Source organism: Scyliorhinus torazame, chromosome 6 (genome assembly GCF_047496885.1).
Source record: "Scyliorhinus torazame isolate Kashiwa2021f chromosome 6, sScyTor2.1, whole genome shotgun sequence".
Lineage (NCBI taxonomy): Eukaryota > Metazoa > Chordata > Chondrichthyes > Carcharhiniformes > Scyliorhinidae > Scyliorhinus > Scyliorhinus torazame.
In genome coordinates this window covers 309,139,192-309,162,843 of record NC_092712.1, presented here as the reverse complement: position 1 = coordinate 309,162,843, position 23,652 = coordinate 309,139,192, and the positions used below count along the sequence as shown (strand labels likewise).

The 23,652-nt window shown below is 50.7% G+C and overlaps 2 protein-coding genes across 3 annotated transcripts in view; one reads left to right on the top strand and one right to left on the bottom strand.

The window, feature by feature from the left end:
- Positions 1 to 3,886: 3,886 nt before the first annotated feature.
- The window catches only part of acad11 (acyl-CoA dehydrogenase family, member 11), a 146,697-nt gene continuing 126,931 nt past the window's right edge, over positions 3,887 to 23,652 (bottom strand). Inside the window, exons 18-20 of one of the 2 annotated variants that reach the window (XM_072510035.1) lie at positions 10,077 to 10,193; positions 6,449 to 6,558; positions 3,887 to 4,241 (exon numbers count right to left, since the gene is read on the bottom strand). In XM_072510035.1, coding sequence (XP_072366136.1) covers positions 4,127 to 4,241; positions 6,449 to 6,558; positions 10,077 to 10,193 — 342 coding nt within the window. In that variant the 3' untranslated portion in view covers positions 3,887 to 4,126. The remainder of the gene's footprint in view (positions 4,242 to 6,448; positions 6,559 to 10,076; positions 10,194 to 23,652) is intronic. The other variant, XM_072510036.1, reaches the window with a different exon arrangement.
- LOC140425583 (atypical chemokine receptor 4-like) overlaps positions 23,600 to 23,652 on the top strand; it is a 73,514-nt gene continuing 73,461 nt past the window's right edge. Inside the window, exon 1 of the mRNA XM_072510040.1 lies at positions 23,600 to 23,621. Coding sequence (XP_072366141.1) covers positions 23,615 to 23,621 — 7 coding nt within the window. The 5' untranslated portion in view covers positions 23,600 to 23,614. The remainder of the gene's footprint in view (positions 23,622 to 23,652) is intronic.

Genomic DNA, 23,652 nt, shown 5'->3' with positions numbered 1-23,652 from the left:
TAGTTGCCGGGGTTGTCTCTGCTCCCCTTTTTGAACAAAGGGACCACATTTGCTATCCTCCAGTCCTCTGGCACTATTCCTGTAGCCAATGATGACATAAAAATCAAAGCCAAAGGTCCAGCAATCTCTTCCCTGGCCTCCCAGAGAATCAGCCTGTCCAGAATTGCCAATACCTCTTCCCTACGTACCTCAATGCCATCTATTCTAATAGCCTGGGTCTCAGCATTCTCCTCCACAACATTATCTTTTTCCTGAGTCAATACTGATGAAAAATATTCATTTAGTATCTCGCCTATCTCTTCAGACTCCACACACAACTTCCCATCCCTGTCCTTGACTGGTCCTACTCTTACCCTAGTCATTCGCTTATTCCTGACATACCTATAGAAAGCTTTTGGGTTTTCCTTGATCCTACCTGCCAAATACTTCTCATGTCCCCTCCTTGCTCGTCTTAGCTCTCTCTTTAGATCCTTCCTCGCTACCTTGTAACTATCCATCGCCCCAACTGAAACTTCACACCTCGGGTGAAATTCTCCCCCAACGGCGCGATGTCCGCCGACTGGCGCCAAAAATGGCGCCAATCAGACGGGCATCGCGACGGCCCAAAGGTGCGGAATGCTCCGCATCTTTGGGGGCCGAGCCCCAACATTGAGGGGCTAGGCCGACGCCGGAGGGATTTCCGCCCCGCCAGCTGGCGGAACTGGCGTTTGGTGCCCCGCCAGCTGGCGTGGAAATGCGGCGCATGCGTGGGAGCGTCAGCGGCTGCCGACAGTTTCCCGCGCATGCGCAGTAGGGAGAGTCTCTTCCGCCTCCGCCATGGTGGAGGCCGTGGCGGAGGCGGAAGGGAAAGAGTGCCCCCACGGCACAGGCCCGCCCGCGGATCGGTGGGCCCCGATCGCGGGCCAGGCTACCGTGGGGGCACCCCCTGGGGTCAGATCGCCCCACGCCCCCCCCCAGGACCCCGGAGCCCACCCACGCCGCCTGGTCCCGCCGGTAAATACCAGCTTTGATTTACGCCGGCGGGACAGGCAATTTCTGGGCGGGACTTCGGCCCATCCGGGCCGGAGAATTGAGCGGGGGGTGCCGCCAACCGGCGCGGCCCGATTCCCGCCCCCGCCCAATCTCCGGTACCGGAGACTTCGGCGGGGGCGGGGGCGGGATTCACGGCGGCCAACGGCCATTCTCCGACCCGGCGGGGGGTCGGAGAATGACGCCCCTGATCTTCACATAGGCCTCCTTCTTCCTTTTAACAAAAGATTCCACTTCTTTGGTAAACCACGGTTCCCTCGCTCTACACATTCCTCCCTGCCTGACCGGTACGTACTTATCAAGAACACGCAGTAGCTGATCCTTGAACAAGCTCCACTGATGCAGTGTGCCCAACACTTGCAGCCTACTTCTCCAACCTATCCCCCCCAAGTCACATCTGATGGCATCATAATTGCCCTTCCCCCAGCTATAACTCTTGCCCTGCGGTGTATACTTATCCCTTTCCATCACTAACGTAAACGTCACCGAATTGTGGTCACTGTCCCCAAAGTGCTCTCCTACCTCCAAATCCAACACCTGGCCAGGTTCATTACCCAAAACCAAATCCAACGTTTCATCGCCTCTTGTTGGCCTGTCAACATATTGTGTCAGGAAACCCTCCTGCACACACTGTACAAAAAACGACCCATCTAATGTACTCGAACTATATCTTTTCCAGTCAATATTTGGAAAGTTAAAGTCTCCCATAATAACTACCCTGTTACTTTCGCTTTCAGGTGAAGTCAAGGGCAGTCACTCTCACCCCCCCTTCTTGAGTTGTAATGAGGTCAGGAGCTGAGTGGCTTGGGCGGAAGCCAAACTGGATGTTAGTGAGCAGTTTATTGTTGAGTAAGTGCCACTTGGTAGCACTATCGCTGATATTTTCCATCACTTTGCTGATAGTCGAGTCAACTAATGGAGTGGTAATTAGCCTGTTTGGATTTGTTTTGTTTTTTGTGGACAGGGCACATCTGGGCAATTTTCCACATTGCCAGGTAGCTGCCAGTGCTGTAGCTGTAGTGAAACAGCTTGGCGATGGGCGCGATTCTGGAGCACAAGTCTTCAGTACTATTGCCGGAATATTGTCAGGGCCCATAGCCTTTGCAGTATCCAGTGCCTTCAGCCGTTTCCTGGTATCAGGTGAAGTGAATCAAATTGGCTGAAGACTGACACCTGCGATGCTGGGAATCTCGGGGAGGCCAAGAAGGACCTTCCACTCGGCATTTCGGGCTGAAGATGGCTGCGAATACTTCACCTTTGTCTTTTGCACTGATGAGCAGGCCTCCTGCATCATTGAGGATTGGGATAAAAATAGAAAATGTTGGAAAAACACAGCCGGTCTGACAGCGTCTGTGGAGAAAGAAACATTTCAGGTCTGAACGACTTGTCTTCAGAGCTTTGAGCAACACATTTGTGGTCACCATTAAGACTAGTTTTTAATTCCACATGCATGAATTGAAATTAAATTGCATCAACTGCTGTGGTGAGATTTGAACCCTGTCCCTAGAACAATAGCCTGGGCCTCTGGATTACGAGCAAACCGTGCCATTACCTCCCCAATTGATATCCCTGTAATGTCTCAAGCAATTAAGATAAGAAAGGGTAACCAAAATATGCCAGATTAATGCCCCCAATTACACAGAATGCGTATAATCGAGATATTTACTGTTACTCTGAGTCAGGCAAAATCCTCCATGGCTTTGGTCTTTTCTATCTCTGCAACCTTCTCCATCTCTACAACCTTGCCAAATTTCAATGTTCTTCCAATTCTGGCCTTGTGAGCATTGTCTGGTGACCAATCCAGGACCAGAGCACACCGGTGCAGCGCCTCACTGAACTGTCCAGGTAAAATGTTTTTTGATATTTTACTGCGTTAAAATTGATGCATGCCACATTCTGAAAAATGAAGGCTTTTGCCTAACTCTGGTTTTCGGACGCCGGGATTTTGTGCGCCTCCCGCCCGCGGCGTGTTTTGCGGTGGCAGCAGCAGCATGCCACTTGCGGGCGGTGGGACCACACCCTCCGCTGCCGGGGGACCTGCGACGGGGGATCGCCAGAGGGGCCAGAAGCTCCCACCGTCGAGAGCAGCCGGGAAATTCCTGCCTGTATCTCTATCGTTTTGTGAGGCTCAAAGCCAGATATTGTTGGATGAATTTCCAAGTGAAGTATCTTTGGAGGCTTTACTGTACTGAAGGCCCTATAATAAATGCAAATTCCTGCCGTTAATATATTAAAATCCGCTTCGTTAGCACGGTAGCACAAGTGGATAGCACTGTGGCTTCACAGCGCCAGGGTCCCAGGTTCGATTCTCCGCTGGGTCACCGCCTGTGCGGAGTCTACACGTTCTCCCTGTGTCTGCGTGGGTTTCCTCCGGATGCTCCGGTTTCCTCCCACAGTCAAAAGACGTGCAGGTTAGGTGGTTTGGCCGTGATAAATTGCCCTTAGTGACCAAAAAGGTTAGGAGGGGTTATTGGGTTACGGGGATAGGGTGGAAGTGAGGGCTTAAGTGGGTTGGTGCAGACTCGATGGGCTGAAAGGCCTCCTTCTGCACTGTATGTTCTATGTTTTCGGGAGAGCATTGACAAAGCCTTCACCAATTTGGATTCCGTGTTTGTCCTGAATTAGTTACTGCAAAACAAAACATGAAAAATAGCAGGGATATATAAGGGAACATGGGATTTGATTACCTTCCCTGTCATGTCACATTTTACTGACAGTGATTATATTATGCAAATCTGCACCACAGTTTTTATCATTTCATTACTGCATTATGCCAATAGGTTCTGTTTTCGCCAACAATCGTTCCCTGTCAAATAAGCTCTAAACACAAAGAAATAAATCGCTCAACTTCTGCATGAATGGTTATTATTTCCAATTTATACCACAGTGATGCTTGGGGGACTGAAAGAGAGATGTAATTGGGATACAGACGCTGCTTTAATACGTTGGGTGATTCATTCTCCATGTGTAATATTTCCGGTAATTGATGATTCAATCAATCATCGCGTCGAAAGGCAGGAGGCCAACGTTGAATCACGTCTCTCAGCTGGTTGTCTGAGGTAACAGCCTCTGTTTGCTCTTGCATGACGACAGTTACTTATAGCTTAGCCATGGAGTTTTTAAACTGTTCCCTCAGCTCCAGTTTTGCTATCGCGGAGAGGTGCACCTCATCCGGCCCGTCGGCAATACGTAAGGTGCGTACCATTGAGTACCTGAAAGACACCAGAACTTGGTGGTAGTGAATAAAAAACAGGGAGGGTGCCTGCCAGCATCTGTGGAGGGAGTAACAGAGTTAACATCTCAAGTCCAATTTGATTCGTCGGGTAAGTCCGAGGTCTTGGGCCGGGAGGATTTTGATAGATTAGGAAGAGGCGTACTGGCGGGGGGAGGGTTGGGTTTAAGGAAGGTAGCGGGTAGAGAGGAAAGGAGGGGTTCAACCTAAGCACTCCCCCCCACTCCACAATTGGCAACATGCAGCCCCTGTTGATTGACCCCTTCCCCATCCCGGTACCTCCGCCCCTCTCATCACCAGAGGTAAATGAATCCAGGCTTCCCACTCCTCTCCTGCTCCCAAACGTTTTATGGTGCAGGCCGTCTATTATCAGTGTTAGATGTTTTAGTTGCTGTGATTTGAAGAGTCTAAAGTCCTGTTCCTTTTTCACAAACACACATTTATTTCCTTCCAACAGCCTTTGCACAAAACTCTCACTAGACATCACCTGACAGAGGCCACCTGAAGCCCCTTTACATATCAGTGTCAATTAATGGATACTTAACATAAATGAGACAACTAATTGCAATGTCTCTTAACCCATTACTTAACAATCAGGGTCAGCTGGCTTGACAACAACCCTGGTTGGCCCTAAATTGTTTATTTAAATTTGGCGGCTGATTTCAGTGTCTGCCCCCCAGCCTCCCCAGTTATGGGGGTGGGCAGGAAGGCGGTGGGATGGGCACCCAGCCCATTTTACGTGCACCCACAAGGGAAACATGCCCGCGGGGGCCCCACAGAAATCAGCCCCTGGCCTAGTCAGACCTCAGGTTCCTGGTACAGAAGGCATGACGCTGCCCACTGTGCCACAGGCCCTCCTAACAGCATCGTAATTGGTGACTATTGTGTATCATTTGTCCTGGTATATCGTGGGACAAATCCACAGGAATTGGTGTTGCTATATAACTTTGATAATGGGGTGAGTGAGTGTTTGCCTTCTGTTGGGAATAAGGGCATCAAATGTATCCTTACTGGCTGATCCGATGTGTGCTCCTCATACTTTGCCTCATATCTTTGGTGTTTGCGCATTTGTTTTCTTTTTCTAATGATTAAATTAACTTGCCGCTGCTAAAGGGCAGCACGGTAGCCTTGTGGATAGCACAATTGCTTCACAGCGCCAGGGTCCCAGGTTCGATTCCGGCTTGGGTCACTGTCTGTGCGGAGTCTGCACATCCTCCCCGTGTGTGCGTGGGTTTCCTCCGGGTGCTCCGGTTTCCTCCCACAGTCCAAAGATGTGCAGGTTAGGTGGATTGGCCATGATAAATTGCCCTTAGTGTCCAAAATTGCCCTTAGTGTTGGGTGGGGTTACTGGGTTATGGGGTTAGGGTGGAAGTGTTGACCTTGGGTAGGGTGCTCTTTCCAAGAGCCGGTGCAGACTCGATGGGCCGAATGGCCTCCTTCTGCACTGTAAATTCTATGATATTGTTTCTATGATAAACCAGTCCCTCCAGCAGAACTAATCCACGTGGAGATCCAGACAGAGGGTGCTTGCAACTCATATTGCTAAACCATTCCCTCCAGCAGAACTATTCCACTCGGAGATTCAGACAGAGGGTGCTTGCAGCTCATCTTTTTTCTATCTCCCCCACCCTCCACTTTCCAACAAGTGGCCCTCTCATCACCGGGGCCCAACACGTAGGAAAGTTGCATTTGATTGTGGAAAAGGAGCTGACAAACCCGAAATGAACTTTTTGCTCTGCACTGCTGGGGAAAGACTTCTCACATGCGGGCAAACAGATGGAATGTAAAAACAAGCAAATGTTTTGGTGCAGAGTCGGCTCAGGAAAACCGTGCCTGAGGCATCACCACTCCAGCGATAAAGATGTCTGTACGTGCGTGAGGGCAGGGAGCGTACGAGAAACCTTGTCCTCACATCTGTCCTGCTCGAGGCTGTATTCATCCTCAGCCCTTTATCTCGGGAAGAGGAAGGAGGCGTCAGCACCGCTGCTGTGCAAACGGAGGAAAATATTCCTTTTCTAGTCGTCAGTATGTTATCAAATCTCTGGTCGGATCTTAAAAGTGATTAAAAGCCAAATCAGCCTACGCTGTCACGGTATTGTTTGCGCCAATGTCACAACGCCATCCAGGAGCTTCACAGGAGCGCGTGGTGATTGGAAGGATTCCTCTCATGTGCTCTTTGATACTCACATATGTGCGAGGGGGAAATCCTCAGAGACGCCACCTCCTCCGTGAACCTGGATGGCACAGTCCACCACTTTACAGGCCATCCGCGGTGCCACGACCTTGATCATGGCGATCTGTGGTGAGACAAACAGCGGAATCAGACAAACCCACACCGGTTCTTAAGGCTCAGTAAGAGGCCTTTGGGCCCATCATGTCTATGCCGGCCCGTTGAAGTTGTATATTAATTATGTTAAACTGAATGCAGCTGCTGGCCAATAATTGGGCTTTCCATTGAGCACGTATAAAAAGACCATTAAATAGAATTGTGGTTAGGAGCCTTTTGCTTGTAGAGTTTCACTCCGCAAATAAGACAGAGTAAAGATTGGCTCCGGTATTAACCTCACAATCCTGCCGTCCAGAATAGTATTACCCTGCTCTTTCCCTACAGCCTTGTAAATGTATATTTTGCAATATCTATTCAATTCTCTTTTGATGGTTATTACTGAATCTGCCCCCCTTTCAGACAGGGGTTGACTGGCAGAAGGCAGAGAGTGGGGATAACGGGATCGTTTTCAGGATGGCAGTCGGTGACTAGTGGTATTCGCAGTGGTGTTGGGACCATAACTATTCACAATGTACATTACTGATCTGGAAGAAGGAACTGAAGACACTCTTGCGAAGTTTGCAGATGATACAAAGATCTCGAGAGGGACAGGTAGTATTGAGGAGGCGGGGAGGTTACAGAAGGACTTGGACAGGATAGGGGAGTGGGTAAAGAAGTGGCAGATGGAATACAATGTGTAAAGGTGTGAGGTTATGCACTTTCAAAGGAAGAATAGAGGCATAGACTATTTTCTAAATGGGGAAAGGAGTCAGAAATCTGAAGCACATAGGGCTAGGAGTCCTAGTTCAGGATTCCCTTAAGGTTAACGTGCAGGTTCAGTGGGCAGTTATGAGGGCAAATGCAATGCTAGCATTCATGTCGAGCGGGCTAGAATACAAGACCAGCGATGTACTTCTGAGGCTGTAAAGCCCCATTTGGAGTATTGTGAGCAGTTTAAGGCCCCATTTCTAAGGAAAGGTAATCTGGCCTTGGATGGGTCTAGAGATGGTTCACAATGATAATTCAGGGCTTGTCATATGAGGAGCTGTTGAGGACTCTGTATGTACTCGTTGGAGTTCAGAAGGATGAGGAGGGATCTTATTGAAACTTACAGAATACTGAGAGGCCTGGATAGAGTGGACGTGGGGAGGATGTTTCCACTAGTCAGAGAAACTAGAATCCGAGGTCACAGCCTCAGACTGAAGGGACGATCCTTGAAAACAGAGATGAGGAGGAATTTTTTCAGCCAGAGGGTGGCGAATCTGTGGAACTCATTGCTGCAGAAGGCTGTGGAGGTCAAGTTGCTGAGTGTCTTTAAGGCACTTAGTTAAAGGCGAGTGTGAGAATGTTCCGCACACTCCCCGTAAACCTCTTCTTAGTCAGAAAGTAAAGATCCTGCTAGTGTCCGGTCTGTGCACCAATGTTTCCTCCTGGTAACAGCGTAAGGAGTCGGGACCAAATTAGTAATTGTGCCATTCATGCCAGCTGACTTTAAAGCCCAGTGGGTTTGTCCACTGGCTCTCGCTCACAGACGGGTTCCTCCTCTACGAGAGTGAGAAACCTTAATCCAATTTTACCGGTTTTGGACAGTTGCTCAGTGCTTCCCCGACGGTCAATTTCTTTTTTCAAATTATTTTAGAGTGCCCAATTAATTTCTTCCAATTAAGGGGAAATTTAGCGTGGCCAATCCACCTATCCCGCACATCTTTGGGTTGCGGAGGCGAAACCCACGCAAACACGGGGAGAATGTGCAAGCACCACACGGACAACGACCCGGGGCCGGGATCGAACCTGGGATCGCAACGCTATGAGGCAGCAGTGCTAACCCACTGCGCCACCGTGCTGCCCTGACGGTCAATTTCTAAGCTCTAAATTGGCAAAGGAAGCTGCTGAGCAGAGGCTGGGAGGTTGCTCAGTGGGAGCCACTGTTCGCAGGGATCCTAGTTTCTGGTTATGGATGGTCTTTAGCCTGGGTACAATCCCCAGAATAGTGAGAGATGGTAACAGGAGTGCCGCTCCAACAACTGGATTGTGAACCCATTCATGGCTTATTCCAGTTGGACAGATTTGGGTGGACCGGAGGGCTTTCTCATTTTGTTCCTTTCCTTCTGCCTCTCCAAGGAGATTGCATGGCTGCTGGGGCGGGTGAGGGGGAGCTAGGCCAGGGGAAGGAAGCGTCTAGCTGTGATGCTCCAGCCATCAGGAGCGTGGGCAAGGCTCGATGCACAATGTCTTGTCGATTTTCTGTCCTGCTTGTTAGCTCCTTATGTTCATAAAATTAAGACGTGAGGCTGGAAAGGTAACCATGATTCACAACAACATTTTGTTTATGGTTGAAAAGAGAGACATGTTGCCGAAGTTTTTCATCTTGTACTCATCATGACAAACACAAGAACGCCAAATTTCAAACGATGACAATTTATACTACACGATAAAAGGGCGCTGATTGGTTAGCAAGCTGACACTGATTGGCTGAGGCAATGACATGGAGAAAGCAACGGGGAACCATTGGCTCCCCAGCTTCCCGGGTAATTCAGAAAATGCGCAAGGCTTGAACATATTCCTTTTGTTTGCTAAGAACGAGCCCGTGTATGGGGGCACGATCCACTGGCTACGCTACGCCGGAAAGCCAGGCCGCGGAAGTGCAGAGTGGCCGATAAAAACCGGGGGATGCTGCAATGTGAATCCCGCCTATTGTCGGCGGATTACGTTTTGGCAAACTTGCATTTTAGAGCGAGACAGCTAGCCTCACTCTAATGTGCAGATCCCTGAGGTACCTGAGGCTTTGGGTTTCATCTCCTTTGCCTCAGAGACCTCAGGCAAGTGCCATTCAGCACTGGTTCCCACAACCAGATGGAACAGAACTCATGGGGGTCTGCCAGGAGATCGGAGGCCCCCAGCTGCATGTGCCTTGGGCATGGTGGTGCCCTGGCAGTGCCACCTGGATGCCAACCTGGCAATGCCAAGGTACCCAGATGGCACTGCCAGCTGGCATGGGTTGTACCAGGTTGGCACTGCCAAGGTGCCATGCTGGAATTTTTTGCATGGGTGCAATCAAGCTAGGCGAGCCGGACATAGGTGCTGGGGGTTGTGGGGGTGGGACCAGGACCCTCCCATCGTGCACTCAGACTCGGGGGGAGGTCGGGGATCGTTTTGGCGGCCTCAGAGTTCGGGCGCCATTTTATCTCTCGCTACGCTGGGGAGTTCCGGCGTGCAGAGCATTTCCCGTACAGGCCCCATATACAACACGAGTCGCGTTGAATAGCCATGTGTTTCTCGGCATTGCGAGCGCTGGGAAACACGCGGCTAAACGCGCTCGCTCGGGGACTTTGTTCCCTTTTGGGAGAATCGCGCCCTGAATGTATCTAGTTTCCATGAAGCATAAATGAGCCACGTTATGAGCTCAACTGATTACCTTAAATTGGTTGTGAGTGTAGCTGTTAGCCCACTCAGGATTGCTCAGCAAGTGCTGCCCGATCGCAGAATCACATCTCTAGCAGTGGACGTTTTGTTTTGGGTTTTGCCAGCCGGGGCTGGTTCTGTTATTACCTCCTTTCTGGCCGCTGCAGTTCCCAAAGTATCGACTGCTCTGGCTGCTTCAAGTGTGAGAAGGCGGGCTTGCTCGATAGCAATGCGACACTCCGCTATCCAATGCGCAATTACTTCCTGCAGACAGGGGAAAGTGAAAAGTTCTGAGTGACAAACTGCGATATTCAGCCTCCGCATATTCTGACCTGGCATAATAAACCAAGCAAAACGGGTGGAACAGCTGTCTCAAAATGAAGCGGGTACAGCAAACTTAGTCAACCAGTTCCAGCACTAGATTGGAGTGGGGGGTTAGGGCACATCGGTGTCTACATGTCAGAACCCAAATTCCTTCAACTTTTTCCAATTGGCCCCGCTTTCGCCGGCACGGTACTCCACCAGCCTGATAGTGGTGGCGGCTCTTTGGATCTGGGGGCAGCGGAGGAGGCATGTAGGGGAGATAGAGCATCGGTGTGGACCCCAATATGCGGCAACCTCCGATTTGCCCCGGGGAACATGGATGGGGGGTATCGACTGTGGAGGAGGGCGGGGATTGTGAGGATGGGGGATCTGTTCCTGGAAGGGCGCTTTCCGAGCATGAGGGCGCTGGAGGAGAAGTTTGGGCTGACGAGAGGGAACGACTTTAGATACTTGCAGGTGCGGGATTTTGTACGCAGACTGGTGCCGTCCTTCCCACATCTCCCGCCGAAGGGGAGGCAGGGCAGGGTAGTTTCTAGGGGGGAGGTGGGAGAGGGTAGAGTTTCAGACATCTACAAGGAGCTAATGAGAGCTGAGGATACGCTGACCGAAGACGTGAAGCTTAAGTGGGAGGAGGAGCACGGGGAGGAGCTGGAGGACGGTATTTGGGCAGAAGCCCTGAGCAGAGTAAACGCGACTGCAACATGCACCAGGCTCAGCCTGATCCAGTTTAAGCTCGTGCACCGGTCCCACATGACCGTGGCCCGAATAAGCAGATTCTTCGGGCTGGAGGACAAGTGTGCTAGATGCGCCGGAGGGCCGGCTAACCATGTACATATGTTCTGGTCGTGCCCTAAACTCAGGGGGTACTGGCAGGGATTCGCAGATGTCATGTCCCGGGTATTGAAAACTGGGGTGGTAATGAGCCCCGAGGTGGCAATCTTTGGGGTTTCGGAGGACCCGGGAGTCCAGGAAGAGAGAGAGGCCGACGTTCTGGCCTTTGCTTCCCTGGTAGCCCGGCGACGAATACTGTTAGCATGGAGGGACTCAAAGCCCCTGAGGGCTGAGGTATGGCTATCGGACATGGCGAGCTTTCTTGGCCCAGAGAAAGTCAGGTTCGCCTTGAGAGGTTCGCTATTAGGGTTCGCCCGAAGGTGACAGCCATTTACTGACTTCTTCACAGAGGAGTAAGCGTCGGGGGGGGGTTCCATGTGTAATTTGTGTCTTGACTTCTTTTTTTGTTTGTACTGTACAATGTCATTTCTTCTATAAGCCTAAAATACCTCAATAAAATTGTTTGTTAAAAAAAAAAACTTTTTCCAATTGGCCACAGAATTCAGTGATTCCTCCCTGCCCACCCAGCCCTGCATCTCCCACACGCTGTCACGCTCCACCCATTTCATCTCCTCAAACAAGTAGGTGGTGTCAGGAGTGGAGGGGAGGTTAAAGTCATTATTGTGCTTGGTTAGACACGGGTGAAAACCTGTCGGGTAATTCTGACGGGAGGTCACAGACCTGAAATACTGAGCGGGATTTTCCAGCCCTGTGTGGAATCTTCCACTCCTGCCAATCCAACCCATTAGCTCCATTTGTCTCTCCGCAGATGCTGCCTGTCCGGCACGTTCTGTTTTCATTTCAGATTTCCAGAATCTGTGGTATTTTGCTTTAGAAAACTCCCCTCGGGCTGTTCAGCTCCCTGGATAGATCCACCAGTGACTAGGCCGAACCGGACTGATGTCGAGTCCAACGCCAAACGGCGCCTCTCATTGGCCCGTGAAAGCTGCTGCTCTATATCACAAAGGGTTTAATTGGTCTCTGCGAGGTGACGCCAATCACTGTGCACAAACCCGGCAAGCAGCAACGGCTCTGTGACTGTGGGTGGAAAATGTTAATCAGGTGCAGCTGAGCTCCCATCTGTCCCCAATTTTCCCCTTACACAGCATCAGGGGCTGGTTTAGCACAGGGCTAAATAGCTGGCTTTTAAAGCAGTCCAAGGCAGGCCCGCAGCACGGTTCAATTCCCGTGCCAGCCTCCCCGAACAGGCGCCGGAATGTGGCGACTAGGGGCTTTTCACAGTAACTTCATTTGAAGCCTACTTGTGACAATAAGCGATTTTCATTTCATTCTTTTCAAAAGAAAGGCAGAACGACCTTTAGTCGTTTAAACGCACATTGTTCTGTCCTCAGCGCGCCAGGAACATGTTTGTACAGCCAGAGCTTCACCTGGCACGCACCTCAGGCTGAAGTATCTCTTCCACCCCTTCACGTTAGTCGTACTCGCCCCCCACTGTATTGCCCATCCCTAATTGCCCTTGAACTGAGTGGCTTGCCAGGCCATTTCAGAGGGCAGTTAAGAATCAAGTGGGCAGCACAGTAGCACAGTGGTTAGCACAGTTGCTTCGCAGCTCCAGGGTCCCAGATTCGATACCCGGCTTGGGTCACTGTCTGTGCGGAGTCTGCACGTTCTCCCCGTGTCTGCGTGGGTTTCCTCCGGATGCTCCGGTTCCCACAGTCCAAAGATTTGCAGGTTAGGTGGATTGGCCGTGCTAAGTTGCCCTTAGTGTCCAAAAAAAGGTTAGGTGGGTTACTGGGTTACGGGGACAGGGTGGAGGTGTGGGCGTAAATAGGGTGCTCTTTCCATGGGCCAGTGCAGACTCGATGGGCCGAATGGCCTCCTTCTGCACTTTAAATTCTATGATTCAACCACTTTGCTGCAGTTCTGGAGTCACATTACCGCGACCATTACTGAGTCACCATTACTGAGACCAGCTTTATATTCCCGATTTATTAATCAAACTTAAATTCTATGGCTGTCCTGGTGGTACTTGAACCATTGGCTTGAGCTTCGGGATTGCTAGTCCATTGATACTACACTGCCACTTGTCTCCCTATCGCTCAAATCCTGTGACGAATACATTCCACAGGCCCCTTCGTTCTCGCCGTTCATTCCCAATGCTAGTAGCCCCATTCTGGTGAACAGAGTGGGGAACTCTTAGAAGAACTAGAGGACACAGGCTTGGTTTTTAGCCCCTGCCAGGTCGGAGAGCAGAGACACGGGCGATATTTCAAAGGTATAGCAGGGGCTTGGGAGCCCAGAGGGAAAGTCCTACCCTCCCATCTCAAATGGAACCATTGGGGTGATGAGTGTGTGGAATGTGGCCTGTCCAATGCATTAGCCATTTGACTTGGATATGAGCCGGTGGGGAGAAGGCTGAATACAAGGGACGAGCAATGGAAGTGGGGGAAGGTTAGAAATTCAAGAATGAATCTGTGGGGAAAGAATTAAAGGAGAGGGGAGAATATAAAGGTAAAATAAGAATACATGAGGTTGGAGAGGAGAAGATAACAGGAGATATATTATTATCCACTGTGGTGGATTACAGTTCTGAAAAACAGAAGAGGGAGGCCAAAGTGAACGATGAGATAATGAGACTGGGGAAATAACAATGGGGAACCAGGGAATGGCAGAGGAGTTAAACAAATACTTTGGGCGCGATTTACTGGTCGAATCCCACCAGAATCCGGACGGGACATGGCCTGTAGATCCGGCGAGTGGCCTCTTCAGGGATTCCCGCCAGTCGTTACGCCTCGTGAGACCTAACGAGATCTTGTTGAGACGTTGGGATCTGGATCCCAGCCACAATGCGCTGGACCGAAATCTGCAGAGTTAAGCGAGGGATGCCAGATCTAACCAGCTCCCGGGAACTACCAGCCCCATCAAGGAGATCCCAATCGGGCACCATTTAGCGCAGGTCCCCACAAGCAGGGATCAGGTGAAACAACACTTGGGGGGGGGGGGGGAGGGGTTGCCAGGCAATCGGAGGCCCCCGGGTGGTTGCTTTCTGGGCAGGGTAGCATCCAGATGCTGTGGATGCCACCTGGGCACCTTGGCACATGCCACCTGGGTGCCAACTCGATACTGCCAGGGTGGCACTGCTAGGCTGGCTGGGGCACATCCAGGGTGCCAGGCTGGCAGTGCCAAGGTGCCCAGGTGGCATTTTGTCCATGCCGGGATCAGGCCCGGGGGGGTGCCCTGTGCATATGAGGTGGAGTGCAGGGAGGCTCGAGGACCCCCCCAATAGGTGATTTGTGGAATTGGGGGTCGAGGTGTCGCGACAGGGAGTGGGGGGGGGGGTCGCAAGATCGAGGCACCATTTAAAAATACCACCCCGATCTCTTCCTGCACTGACCAGTGGATCTCCTCAGTGCAGGAAATGTGACTGAGTGTGGCCTCGGTGGAGCGTTCCCCACTGAGGCCTGAAAAGAAGAGTGCCATTAGATAGCAGGGTCGTTCCCACCCCTCTAATCCCGGTCAGAACGGAGTCTGATTGATTTTGGTCAATTTCAGCCTTTGTGTCAGTCTTCACGGTAAAAGACACCAATAACATTCCATAAATACTAAATAATTAAGGGACAAAAGGTGGGGAGAAAATAAGTGCAATAACTATCACTAGAGGAATAGAACTAGGGAAACTAATGAGGCTAAAGGACCTAGTGGATGCACTGGTTGTAATTTCCAAGAATCATTAATTTCTGGAAAACTCCTCGAGGGCTAGAGACATAAATACGAGACTATAGGCCTGGTGGCTTAACATCTGTCAATGGGAAAATCTTAGAGTCCATTTTAAAGGATGTAATAGCAGAGCATTTAAAAATATAATCAAGCAGAGTCAGCATGGCTTCATGAAGGGGAAATCATGTCTGACAAATTTATTGAATTCTTTGAGGTGGTAATGAGCAGGGTAGATAGCGGGGAACGAGTAGATGTAATATACTTGGATTTTCAAAAAGTGTTCGATAAGGTGCCTCACAATGGCTACTTAATAAGAACCCATAGTGTGGAAGGTAGTATATTAGCATGGAAAGAGGATTGGTTAACTAATAGAAGACAGAGAGTTTGGATAAGAGGTGCATTTTCAGGATGGCGACCTATAACCAGTGGAGTGCCACAGGGGTCAGTGAGTGCGGCCACAATCATTTACAATATATATTAATGGCTTGGACGAGGAATGTGAATTGTAAGTTTGCGATGACACAAAAATAGGTGATAAGGCAAGTGGTGAGGATGACACAAGGAGCGTGCAGAGGGATATAGGCAGGTTAAGAGAGTGGGCAAACATTTGGCAGATGAAATAAAATGTAGAAAAACGTGAAGTTATGCACTTTGGTAGGAAGAATAAAGGAGTTGAATACTTTTTAAATAGCGATAGACTGCAGAAAGCTGCAGCACAGAGGGATTTGCATTAATCACAAAAAGTTAGCATGCAAGTTCAGCAGGTAATTGGGAAGGCAAATTGAACCTTTATTTCAATAGGAATGGAGTACAAAAATAGGGAAGTTGTGATAAAACTATACACGGCACGAGTTAGACTACACCTGCATTACTGTGAACAGTTTTGATCCCCTTAGTTAAGGAACAATGGCTTTGGAGATGATCCAGAGAAGGTTCGCTAGGTTGCTCCCAGGTTTGGAGGGATTTCTTACGAGACAGGTTGAGTAGGTTGGGCCTGTACTCATTGGAGTTTAGAAGAATGAGAGGTGACCTTATTGGGACATATCGGATTTTCAGGGGGCTTGACAGGGTAGATGCTGAGAGGATGTTTCCCCTTGTGGGAGAGCCTAGGACCAAACGCAATAATCACAGAGTAAGCGGTCACCCATTTCAGACAGAGATGAGCAGGAATTTCTTCTCTCAAAGGGTAGTGAATCTGTGAATTTTTTTACCGCAGAGAGCTGTCGAGGCTGGGCCGTTAAGTATGTTCAAGACAGATTTTTAATCAGTCAGGGAATCAAGGGTTATGGGGATAAGGTGGGAAAGTGGACTTGAGGATTATCGTATCAGATCAGTCATGATCTAATCGAATGGCAGAGCAGACCCGATGGGCCGAATGGCCTACTTTTTCTTCTGCGTCTTAAGCTCCTATGGTCCACGCAACACGTACTTTCACATGCGGTCTAGAGCTATGGTCAAGGCTCCAATATTCTTTCCATCACATAGTTTACCAGCAATTTCTCCCACACTCCCCATCTGGCACTGATACACATTGGTAGCATTTGCAGGTTGCTACTTAATCATTTTGGCCATGTTACGAATAGACCTTCCTTGACTAAAAGGGGAAAAACTGTACAAACTGTGAACGGTGATTTTATGGAGTGTGTATTTTATATTTTGCTTTTGTTACATGTGTTTGGAATAAAATACCTTTTCAAAAAAAGGTCTCTGTTTAATAGAGTTTTTGAACTGTTAGCAACCGCCCAAAGAGTTGCAAATCTGATCGCAGTAATTAGCATTTCACTGCAGTTTCTTGTGTCCATGTACCAGATAGCGTGAACAATGAATGTGTGTGATGTACTATTCTTTCTGTTAACATCTGAAGCAAGTGGCGGCTGATACGGGTTTGGGTGCAACTGGTGAATTGCGTGAGATCCTCAAACCGTGTTCCGCGCCGGACACTGGGCCAATCATCGGACTCGTTCTGCCCGGCGCAATATGAATTTCCCCCTGGCACCTGGGCACCAGCGGTACTGCCATGGTGCCTGGATGGCACTGCCAGGGTGCCAGACATGCAGTGCCAGGTTGGCACTGCCATGAGTTGGGCCCGGGGGGGGGGGGGGTTGGGCGGCCTTACCAATTGGGAGGGGGTGGGCGTGAGGGGGGGGGGGTGAGACGTGGTTCCCAGGGGCCTCAACAAGGTTGTGGGGGGAGGGGGCTAGAAAGCAGGGGTGGGAGGCCTGGGGGGGCGGGGGGGGGTGGGGGGGGGGGGTGGGGCGGGGGGGGGGGAGTTTCGAGCTGCCGCTCAAAATGGTGCCCCGATCTGGTGTCATTGCTGCTGGCGAGCTGATCTCGTCAGCAGGAAATCTTTTGAGTGTGGTCTGGGCGGGGAAAAACTCCCCAAGGCCAAAACAAGCTGCAAAGTGCCATTGGCTAGCGAGGCGATTCCTGGCAGTGCAACCACCGAGAAACATCCCTCCAAATGGCCCCAAAGCTGATTTACTTTTAACTCGGCTGAATCCCCCCCCCCCCCCATTGTGTGTGCAGGCTTCACACACTTTACAATTACTAATCTTTTGGCAATAAACATCGATTTATTGACAATAGAGATTGCAGGAAGAGTGAGATATTCCCGCCACTGAAAGACATCAATGAAGGAAGGTCAACATTTCTCTCTCGTTGTCAAAACATCTCCGACTGAGTTGATCCTTTTGAGACTCAGCTCTCAGCCACACATGCAGGGTCTGTGCCAGCTAATGCTCAGGGATCAACTCCAGCAGCTCAGGATGAACAAAGATATGGGACTGGATTCTCCGTCGGCGGAATCCTCCGTTTCGCCGACAGCGCACTCACGCCCGCAGATTTCCCCACGGCGTGGGGGGTGCCCACAATGGGAAACCCCATTGGTCGGCTGCCGAGACGGAGGGTCCCGCTGCCGGCGGGGGCGCGCCGCACCAGGTTGCTTGACGAGAAGTTTTAAGCCCAGGTCATTGGCACGATCTACCGGAATGGGGGCAGAATTGCGTAACGCACACGATTAGCCGGATGTTTCCCGGCCCTCGGTGCACGGCCAAGGCCGCACTTCGCCCTGATGCCTGCACTGAGGAGGTCCGCTGGCCTAAACTCCTCAATGCAGTGTGGCTCCCCCAAACCCACCCCCCCCCCACCCCACCCCCCCCCCACCCATGCAGGGCACCACTGGCCTGATCCCCACCACGTGAAAAATGCCAGCTTGGCACCTTAGCAGTGCCAGCCTGGAAACCTGATAGTGCCCCTGCCTGCTGGCAGTGCCATCTGGGGACCTTGGCAGTGGTGCACTGGTGTCAGGTGGCACTGCCAGGGTGCCAGGCTGGCAGTGTCAGGGGGCAGGCACCTGGGGGCCTCCAATCCCCAGGGATATCCCAACGAGTGCCGTTCCGTCTAGTCCGCGTTGGTAGAGACCAACACTGAACGGCGCTCGCCCGAGGTCTCCAAGGCGAGGGGGTTAGATCCCACCCCTTGGTTAGATCTTGGGAACAAATATTGGAGCGAGACTAGCTGTCTCACTCGAATATGCAGGTTTGCCAGAAAGTGATCCCACCCACAAGGGGCGGGATTCACATTGCAATGTTTCACGAGATCGCGTTGGATCTCGTGAGGCTTGGCAAGCCGGGTAGACCCCGCAAGTGGGATCTCCCAGCATCTACCACCGCGTCGCGCTGCTTTTCCGGCGCAATGCGACCGGTAGATCTCGCCCCATGTGCGGCCTCGTGAGCATCAGGTTCCCGGTGAGCGAATGCGCAGCCAAGTGCCTCCCACCAATCAGTCAGAGGAAGACCCATCAGGTTGGGTGGGTGACCACGGCCATGAGAAACAAGTGGTGCACCAAAGAATAGGACCCTCACTGGATGAAGCCAAAGAGCTCAGCAAGCATTGGTCCGGGGTCTCCAATTGCGAAGGCTGAGCCTTATCGTGAGGCTGCAAGAGGTGGAATGGTTCCCAGTGGGAGGAATATGGTGGCCTTCGTGTGGTTAGTGTTACTGACAGGATTATGTGTGATACTATGTATGCTCTCAACACTGGTGGGAAACAATCAGATCCCCGAAGGTAGGGGCTGCCCACATCTATTGTTTCACTTTGTCAATTGTTGTACCACTGGCTGAGGAACAACTTGAAGAACACCCCCCCCCCCCCCACACCCCCCCACACACACACACACCCCAATGTCCACACTGTACCTAGTACTGTGTTGTGCACTTGGAGTTGGTAAAACTCAGGCACGTTTCTACACTGGAGAGCGCCCATTAATGGCCAAGTTCATTCACTGGTTAAAATAGCAGTCAGCCCCTTGGAGGCCCAATTGGCACCTTTAAAGAAGGGCCCCAGCAGGTGCCTTTGCTGCCTGTTCAGAACAGCAGTTGAAAACAAATGGCGGCCGCAAGTCAGTGGGGAAATCAGGCAAGGTTAAAATCTAACACACCCTGAACTCGGACAACCCAGTCCACCCTCACAGAAAATAGGAGGATTTGGTCACGTCCGTCTGCCAGAGGGCACTCATTCAAAAGCTTTGGCTCAGCTGTCATCCATTCCAGATCAGCCATCTGCAAAGAATAACCACTGCATATTCTTGTTGGAAATGTTGCTCTCTCTCCCCCCACGGCAACTGCGAATATTTCACATTCCTTCCAGCTGACCGGCTTGGAGGCAAGGAAAAACCCACATTTCCAGGAAAACAGAACAGCTCCGTGCAAATACATCATCTTCTGTTCCAATAGCAGCTCTTGTGAATGAATAGAGAAGGAAACTCTGCAGGCCTGTCAGAGAACAGCCCAGCCAACATGTCAAAGCGTGGCCATATTGCTGACCGCATTCACCAAGGCTTCACCATGTAGAGGCTCGTCTAATGCGGCAATATAGCCAGAACGGGGGAAGTAGCTCATTCCTCACCGCCCCACCTCTCAAATGTTGCAGGTTTCCTGTGGTTGCCCCGCCTCCCACTCTGCCTTTGAGTATTTCCTCGAGTGACTTAAACATAATCATTTCATTTTTGACTCCTGATTAAGATACTTATGAAGATAACGGGCTGGATTCTTCCGATCCGGCAGCCGCAAGAACGCCACGGGCGAGATGTGGACAATGGAGCCCACTGACCTCGGGCGGCATTCTCTGGTCCCCGGGCGGACGCCACCGGAGAATCCCGACCAAAATGTTGGAACTGAAAGGGGTATACATGTCCAAGGGAAGGTAGCAGATCAGGTTAAGTAAGTGGTTAAAAGGCACACGGGATTTCAGGCTTTTGAGTAGAGTACAAAGCAAGGAAGCTTTGAATAACCTTTATAAAACACCGATTCGGCCGCAACTGGAATACTGGCTGGGATTCTCTAAAAACGCAGCTAAGTGTTGACGCCGGACACCGGACTGTTTCACGCCGGCGTCAACGGGCCTCTTGGCCCAGCGATTCTGTGGCCCACAGGGGGCCAGCGCGGCGCCGAAGTGCTCCGCACTGCTCCAGCTGCCGTATGCGGCCCTGCACTGTTCGCCGTGGGTCCGCGCATGTGTGCGGCGTCCGCTTCCACGCCGGCGCCGCGCAACATGGAAGTACCACACGGCGGGCCGGCGCAGAAGAAGGTAGGCCCCCCCAGATCGCGCGCGCCCGCCGATCGGTGGCCCCGATCGTGGGCCTGACCACCATGGAGGCTCCCCCACCCCCCGCCCGGAGACTGATCCCCCCGCCCCCACCACCAGGACGGCCACCGCAGCCGCGACGCCGAACTCCCGCCGGGTGGAACCATACGTGAACCACGCCGGCGGGAACTCAGCCGCTCGACCACGGAAAATCGCCGCGGGGGCCTCTTTCAACGGCCCCCAACCGGCGCCGCGTCGACCACGCGCGTGCGGCTGCCGCCGATTTTCCGGTTGCCGGAGGTTCGCATCCCGGCGTCGGACCCAATCGCAGGTCTGAGGCCCCATTCACCACCCCCGCGCCGAGCGCAATTTCGCGCGGAGGCTCGGAGAATCCCGGCCACTGTGTCCAATTCCCAACGTCACATTTCAGGGAGGAGGTCAAGGCTTTAGAGAGGGAGCAGAGAGAATGTACAAGAATGCTTTCAGGAAAGAGGGACCTCAGCTTTGTGGATAGATTGGTGTAGCTGGAGCTGCTCCCCTTGGAGAAGTTTGAGAGGTGCAAAATCATGAGGAGCCTGGATAGTGGATAGGGAGAAACCGTTCCCATTGGCGGAGAGGTTGAGAATCAGAGGATATTGATTAAAGGTGATTGGCAAAAGAACCAATGACGACATGAGGAAAATGTGTTCAAGAGGTGAGTGATTAGGGTCAGGAAGGCACTGCCCGAGAGTGTGGGAGAGGCAGATAATGTGGCTCCGAAAAAAGAATTGGATAAGCCCCTGAATGGAAACAATGTGTCAGGCAACAAGGAAAAGAGGGGAGTGTGGGATCGACTGAGTTGCTCTTTCAGAGAGCCAGTACAGACACAATGGGCCAAATGGTCTCCTTGTGTGCTGTAAGTATTCTACAATTCTATCAGGCAGATAGAGAGAAACTACTTCTGCAAGTCTAGGGCTCAGGGATATATGCTAAAAATGAGAGCCGTGCTTTTCAGGAGTGTGAATGGAGTTGCTAAATGTTGAAATCGCCAAGGTATGGAATTGATATATCTATGGGTTAGGGTATTAAAAGTTGCCAGGGGTGGCTGAAAAATGGTACAACCCAATATTAGGCTGGAGACCAATCAGGTATACTTTGGGCATAGTGTGTACTGACATCAGGACGGGTTGTTGAGAAATCCGTGGGATCTGTCTTGGTCGCATCTGCCATTTATTGTGGAGTGTGGTGTGTTCGACCACAGCTTGCCTGTTAATCCAGATGTGCAACTCGGCTATTGTACTCATTTTATGCCTGTACAACTGGCACAAGGCAGTCCATGCCTACCCCTTGATACTCGTCTGGTTATGATGGAAGAGGAAAACTAGGCAGATAATGTTAATGCTGGTAGACGTCTTGCGTAGGAGTTGAAAGCTGCATTTGCACGACCCCTGAAATGCTACAACACAGTAGTTCACTTTACGTCAATACGCTAAATGCAGCCTGAATCTAGAACACCAAGGGATACTGGAACAGAGCAAAGTGAAGGAATCAGGGCGAGTCTTAAAGCTACAGACACACTAAATAATTGTGATGTCAATATAGAGTGAGAACACTCGTCAAAGACATTAAACTCAAGGCTCCATATAGAGTGATACCACAATTTCCAGTTCATACAGAAATTAGATCATTCTCCAGGTATAAGTATTTTATGGTGATAATTTGTCATCTAAAGCTCTCCCTCACTCGCTATAATTTTCTGGCGGAATAATCAATTTGCATTGGCAGCACGGTAGCACAGTGGTTAGCACAGTTGCTTCACAGCTCCAGGGTCCCAGGTTCGATTCCCTGCTTGGGTCACTGTCTGTGCGGAGTCTGCACGTTCTCCCCGTGTCTGCGTGGGTTTCCTCCGGGTGCTCCGGTTTCCTCCCACAGTCCAAAGATATGCAGGTTAGGTGGATTAGCCGTGATAAATTGCCCTTAAGTGTCCAAAAAAGGTTAGGTGGGGTTACGGGGATAGGGTGGAGGTGTGGGCTTAGGTAGGGTGCTCTTTCCCAAGGTCGGTGCAGACTCGATGGGCTGCACTGTAAATTCTATGATCTACGCATAACGTAAATATTCTTTCACTCATTGCATATTATTGGAGAAACTCCCTGCTTTTCCTGGGAGACGGTGTGGCACTTTCTGTTTGTTGTACATCGGCGAGAGACTTTTTAAATTGACTCAGTTGATGTCCCTATGAAGTAGGCTACTGGCTGTGAGCTCTGCCACAAGTCCGTCCCCACGTCCAATTCATTGGCTGACAGATTGGTGCCAGTATTTGAGGTTAGAATTTTAAGGATGACCAGTGGTTCACGCCATCCTAAGAGTCGGCATGTAACGCGCGACCCCCGCCAACGCTCGGATGCCCATGACCATTTAACACCCATTTGAGCATTGACTGGGTGTGACTTCTTTTCATGCAGTATAAATTGTTCTTCCCAGGGCAGCACGGTGGCGCGGTGGTTAGCACGGCGCTGAGGATCCAGGTTCAATCCCGGACCCGGGTCACTGTCCATGTGGAGTTTGAACATTCTCCCCGTGTCTGCATGGGTCTCACCGCCATAACCCGAAGATCTGCAGGGTCGTTGGATTGGCCACGCTAAATTGCCCCTTTGAAATTTGGTACTCTTGAATTTGTCCTGATGAGGACAAGACAAAAAACTTCAATAGCAATAATTCATTTTAATTTGCCTGCCGCGGGAATGGAGTGCGGCCAATAAAATTATGAAAGACTTCCTTTCATGATAAGGTTTAAGGAAATATTATGACTTATCTGTGAATTATCCATGGATAATTCTTCATTATTCAAGAGAAAAGTAAAAAACAGAATTGCTTGCGCGGTAAGATTGTTCATCACTGACTATTAGCTTCACTGCTCTTGTTTTTAATAGCCAGATATTCCATTTAATACAGACAGTTTGTCACTGCAGAAACATAAATATCATCTGTTCTTCCTCTATCAAACTCTGAAATTATACTCTCCAAGCTGTAGCATCTGTTAAAATAATTATCATTTTAACAGATGCTGCAAAATGATGTATGTCTGTTCTACCTGATCATTAGCAGCCTGCTAAGAGACCTACTTCCTCATTCGGTATCTTTGGAGAGCCGTGCGGTTACGGCCTTAACAGCTGTGACACCATAAATTCTTCAGAAGCTTGCTCGGAAGTCCCTCCATTCCGTCAAGACTGACCTTGAAAGCTGTCGGCAACCAGTGTGCAAATTAGCTGTTCGTTACGAGCTCCTACTGGATGTCAGGTATGCACCAAGCTGCGCACACACCTAACTG